The 5,713-nt window shown below is 38.2% G+C and overlaps 1 protein-coding gene across 1 annotated transcript; it reads left to right on the forward strand.

Annotated features, from left to right (window-relative positions):
• Nucleotides 1-744: 744 nt before the first annotated feature.
• Nucleotides 745-5,318, forward strand: LOC121372037. Its single transcript, XM_041498281.1, has 4 exons — nucleotides 745-1,498; nucleotides 3,085-3,195; nucleotides 4,564-4,644; nucleotides 5,240-5,318. Exons 1-3 carry the CDS (start codon nucleotides 1,267-1,269, stop codon nucleotides 4,626-4,628), a joined length of 408 nt encoding a protein of 135 aa, XP_041354215.1. The 5' UTR covers nucleotides 745-1,266; the 3' UTR covers nucleotides 4,629-4,644; nucleotides 5,240-5,318.
• Nucleotides 5,319-5,713: the final 395 nt, after the last annotated feature.

A 5,713-nucleotide genomic window follows, 5' to 3' on the forward strand; every position in this document is an offset into this window, starting at 1 on the left:
GAGTATGTGACAATATTCTTACTGTGGACTGACGGCAGTGGAGGTGTTTTCGTCACCAAACAGCGTCGCACCAGGGTGCTGAAATCAGTACCTTGTGTGGCCACCAGCAGCAGCAGTCACTGCGCGACATCTCCTTGGCATAGACTGAATGAGTCTCTGAATCCAGGCACGTGGAATCCTAGCCCATTCTTCCTGCAGTGCACGTGACAGTTGCGGAAGCGTCTGAGGCATCGGGTCACGCTGGCGTACACGTGTGTCCAGTTCGTACCATAGATGTTCAATGGGGTTTTCTGCAATTGTCGCACAACGTGCCACAACGTGCGTTAAATTTGTTTTAGGGTGCATTTGGGCATGCTGTCCCATTCCAGGAACATTAACAAACATAGTCATTCAGCAACATTGTACCAAAAAACTATATTTTGTAAAATCAAACACTTTTCTTCTTTCCCTATCACCTATGCGTTTCTTTTTTGACAGAGTATATTTGGTAACAAATGTTTTAGAATCTTATAAATTCCACCTAGAATTAATTTTAAAGTTTTAAAAAAAAATTCTATACAAAGTTTAAAAAGATACATACCTTGATATTTATATTGTATTATACCCCCCCCCCCCCCCCCCCCCCAGCTCCTTACATTGTGGTTTTACATAATTATATAAAACATATTTTCATATACTTACTTTTTGTGACACCCGACAGCCGATGTGTATTTTTGTGGTGGGGTGTCGGCGAGAAATTCATTATTCATTCATATTATGCCAACGAGGCCAGTAGCCTCAAAGCGCCGTTTTCACTTTGACCCAGTGCAGTGGTATGAAGAATTGATGCTCCTAGGTAAACCGTTTTGGTAGACCCTACTGCCCATTCCAACTGTCCCATAATTGCAGGGCTTCTAGGATATGGTGTGCCGATGACCAAGACCAGTGCTATTTAGCTTCAGGCAACCACAGTTACTTTGGGTGCTAAAAAGTTAAACAAAAAACTGGTCAAAAGAGTGAGAGGGGGAAACTGCTGTTGTTATCTAATCGCCGCCTAATCCTACCTAATAGCACCAAGAGAGCCTTTAATTTATACTGCACGTCACCGAGTCAGGACAACATATACTAGAGCCTTTGAGGTACCAATAATCATGCAGGGGGTTCTAGAACATTGTTTTAACTTGCCATGGGGCCAGTGGCGTTGAAAATACACTGGCCATGCTTACAAATTCACATGGTAGCGATTAGATAACGACAGCAGTTTTCTCACATCGCTCTTTTGACTAAATGCCAAAAATGCGCTGTGGTATTGTTAAACGAACATTCCTTTCTTTTCTCTTTCTGCAGATGCGCTTTACGTGCCTGCTAGTGTTGTTGGTGGCGTTTGCAGTGATCCACGAGTCACACTCCTGGATATACTACTATCGGAGGAGAGCAGTTCAAATGATATTGAAACTAGCAGCTCAAGTACTTATTGCCAGGAAAAAAGCACAATCTGCAATGTTAAGGGGAAAGCGAGGTATAATAATGCTTTTCGTTGAGTTTGCTATTATCAATTTAATTTCTGATATCTGGAAGTATCTGATCGAGTTGTCAAGAATTAGTGTTGTTTGGGTTGTAAACAATGAGTGTTATTTGGGTTGGTTTCGCTGACTGTGGATTAAATTTTAGATACATATCTCGAAGAATATGACTGGGTTGTAAATAATAAGTGTTGACTGGGTTGTAAAGAATAAGTGTTGACTGGGTTGTAAAGAATAAGTGTTGATTGGGTGGTTGAGTTGCAAAGAAAACGCGTTGGTTGAGTTGTAAAGAATAAATGTTGATTGGGTTGTAAATAATAAGTGTTGACCGGGTTGTAAAGAATAAGTGTTGATTGGGTGGTTGAGTTGCAAAGAAAACGCGTTGGTTGAGTTGTAAAGAATAAATGTTGATTGGGTTGTAAAGAATAAGTGTTGACCGGGTTGTAAAGAATAAGTGTTGATTGGGTGGTTGAGTTGCAAAGAAAACGCGTTGGCTGAGTTGTAAAGAATAAATGTTGATTGGGTTGTAAAGAATAAGTGTTGACTGGGTTGTAAAGAATAAGTGTTGATTGGGTGGTTGAGTTGCAAAGAAAACGCGTTGATTGAGTTGTAAAGAATAAGTGTTGATTGAGTTGTAAAGAATAAATGTTGATCGGGTTGTAAAGAATAAGTGTTGACTGGGTTGTAAAGAATAAGTGTTGATGAGTTGTAAAGAATAAGTGTTGATTGGGTTGTAAAGAATAAGCGTTGGTCGAGTTGTATATAATAAGCGTTGGTTGAGTTGTATATAATAAGTGTCGATTGGGTTGTAAAGAATAAGTGTTGGTTGAGATGTAAATAATAATGTTGATTTTGTTGTAAAGAATAAGCATTGGTTGAGTTGGAAAAAATAAGTTGACTGAGTTGTAAATAATAAGAGCGGATTAAGTTGTAAAGAATAAGTGTTGACTGGGTTGTTAACAATAAGAGACTCAGTTTAATAGTTTGGACTCAAACTTTATCTATTGAGTTTGAAAGTGTGCCATGTTCATAAAACTACTTAGAGTCTCTAACAGATACGTTCTGCAACGGCGTAAGAGGAACATACATAGTCTGATTCTGACGAAACGATTTACAAGATACAAAAAATACGAATGCATTTCTTGGAACATATATAAATATAAAGACAGTTCATGGTATTACATTATAGAGATATCTGTATTAACAATATAGATTCATTCCGTGATGTAACAGAGTACAGATATATTGTAAAATATTATTCAGAATGTTGCAGCTACAACTGCGTACTGTACTTTTCTTGATATTACAGTATATAAATATTTAGTACATTTCGATGTTTATAAATGCATATACTTAGATATAAAATAAAAAGGTTTCATAAATAACGTCAAACTTAGCATGCTAGTAACGAATATGGTATCAGGCAGTAGCATAACAAACACTTTGAATCGGGTCACAGGCAGTATGGTGCATGATAAATCGGAGTATCTGGCCGTTGTAAAGAATGAGTGGTTACTTACGTTTAAGTTGTAAAAATAAGTATTGGTTGGGCTGGTTTCGCGGACTGTTGATTTAATTTCAGATATCTCGGAGTATGACACCAACAAGGACGGAGTCCTCGACCTAGACGAACTGGAGAAAGTCATGAGTACTCGAGATGCTGAGGATTTTCTGCAATTTGCAGATGTTGACGGTCAGTTTCAAAACGTTTCTTTCAAATTTATTTTCATGTTTAAATCCACTTCCAAGCTCCTTGGCACATACTGTATATCTTATCTGAGATATCGGATTGGTGTCCATGAGAGAGAGAGAGAGAGAGAGAGAGAGAGAGAGAGAGAGAGAGAGAGAGAGAGAGAGAGAGAGAGAGAGAGAGAGAAACAGAGACCAAGGAACAGAGAGACCGGCAAAGGAACAGAGAGAGAGAGAGAGAGAGAGAGAGAGAGAGAGAGAGAGAGAGAGAGAGAGAGAGAGAGAGAGAGAGAGAGAGATTGAGATATTTGGTTTTAACTTTTATTCATACGATTCAAGTATGGACATGGGTCAACAGTGGTCAGTGAATGAAAAGTCGGTGCAATAGCCTGGAGCCAACACTGTCTGGGTGGGAGCTGGTACCGTAATTCGAACCCAGTACCCACTAGTCTAATGTTTGATAACTTAATAACTATACAACCAATACCGGTAGTATTTATTCTATTTACAATATGTTAGTATGGCAACTTTTCTATATCTATAGGGGTTCGGTGTCATTGAGAGATTTGTCAGGAGAAAAGTTAAAATTAAAGTTTGCTTTGTTTAATGACACCACTGGAGCACATTGATTAATTACACATCGGCTATTGGATGTCAAACATTTGTTGTTAATTCCGACTCGTAGTCATCAGAGGAAACCCACTACATTTTTTTCACCATTAGTAGCAAGGGATATTTTATATGCACTTTCTCACAGACAGGAAACCAGTTGTGGTGCAGGGTTGAAACGAGCAAAAACGGATTCACCGAGGTGGTTCGATCCTGCGAAGGAAGCACCTCAGACGAACACTCAACCGACTGAGCTAAATCCCGCCCCTGTTAGGAGAATTGCACGATGAAAATAAGACCCTGCTGATATGTTGTTAAAACATCAGATTTATTTTTTCATTACAATGATATTCGGTATTGCAATCGCTTTTGTATTTTGTTACTTCTTCTTTTTCTTCTTTACGTTCGCTGACTACACTTCTAAATTTGATCGTACGATGAAGAACACCGTCCTCTCTAGGTCCTCCTTGTTGCCACAGAGCTTGGTAGCAAGAGATTCTTGGTAAGGCAAGATCTCCTCCCTGATCTTCTGCTGCTGCGGACATCTCTGGAGGATGTGCTCTGTTGTCTGGTCTTCTTGACCGCATGTGCATCTAGGCGAGGAGGCAAGGCGGAACTTCCTGTGCATGTGTGAGTTCAGCCTGTTATGTCCAGTGCGGAGACGAAACAGTGTGACCTGCTGCTGTCTAGTTAGGAGATGGTAGCTGTCTTTGTTTTTTGGTGATCTCGTATTTTGTTACTCAACACGTGTGTTTTATTACAGGAAACTCCGAGGTCACTGTGGACGAATTCAGGCGAGTCGTCAGGGATCTGAACGAAAGGGAATAAAATGAAATAAAATAAAGTAGGTTTCTGCACTGTGACATTAGTTATATACTACACTAGTCCCAGACTCTCGCTTTAGATGGAAGCCAGTACTAGAATCTAATACTAATTCACAGAGGTTGACGTGTTAATAATCACAGTAATATTTTATTTATTTATTTAGCTAGTTATTCTACATTTGAAGTTTGTTTTGTTTAACGACACAAGTAGACAAATTATGATTTATTAATCATCGGCTATTTGATACATTTGGTAATTTTAACATATAGTCTGAGAGAAGAACCCGCTAAATTTTTCCATTAGTAGTAAGGGATCTTTTATATGCACCACCGACGGGGTTCGATCCCAGTCCCACTGCGTATCAAGTGAACGCTTTATCACTGGACAACGTCCCGCCCCACTATTTTACATTTATATTATGTTATATTATTTCAATTATACATTACATTATTATCGCAAACAATAGGACGCATTTGCCTACAATGACGATTAGAGCGTTTTGATTTGATATTATTCTTATTAATATGCTTACTAAGTGCAGCCTGACCTTATTAAAACACTCTTGATATGATGTTTTTGTTTAATTATCCAATTGTTTCCCCGTTTTCTTCCAGAAACACAGAAGACCTACATACATTATCAGACCTTGAGTTATAACGTCCAATTAAAAATTAAAAATGAATACGCAGTAAATATGTTTTTGTTTTTTATTTGTTCACAAAACGTAATGTCATTACTTAAAATTATTATTAAATAATTATTATACCGTGTAGAGTACCCGGGTACGGAAAGAATAGTAATTATTATATAAGAATATCTCCAATGGTCCCATCACATTACTATTATACGCCCGTCTTTGGCTGATCGTATTATGGTATGGCATGGTCCGTCCGTCCTTAACCTTTTCATACATACAGCAGTCAATATAATTGTAACAAGATGATGGATGTACGTTAATGTACATAAATACAAAGATACACACAAATACACAGAATATCAGCCAGACGATTTTAAAGTATTCACAATTAAAACTATTACTGAACAGCATTGAAAACGCACCACCAAGAAATGTTTTGATTTCGAAAAGA

Source organism: Gigantopelta aegis, chromosome 4 (genome assembly GCF_016097555.1).
Source record: "Gigantopelta aegis isolate Gae_Host chromosome 4, Gae_host_genome, whole genome shotgun sequence".
Taxonomy (NCBI): Eukaryota; Metazoa; Mollusca; class Gastropoda; order Neomphalida; family Peltospiridae; genus Gigantopelta; species Gigantopelta aegis.

Excerpts from the sequence above, each read along its gene's own strand:
- LOC121372037 (XM_041498281.1), top strand. The coding sequence starts at position 1,267 with ATGCCAAAAATGCGCTGTGGTATTGTTAAACGAACATTCCTTTCTTTT. Across the intron at positions 1,499-3,084 it reads AATGTTAAGGGGAAAGCGAG|ATATCTCGGAGTATGACACC; the intron begins GTATAATAATGC and ends ATTTAATTTCAG. Across the intron at positions 3,196-4,563 it reads GCAATTTGCAGATGTTGACG|GAAACTCCGAGGTCACTGTG; the intron begins GTCAGTTTCAAA and ends GTTTTATTACAG.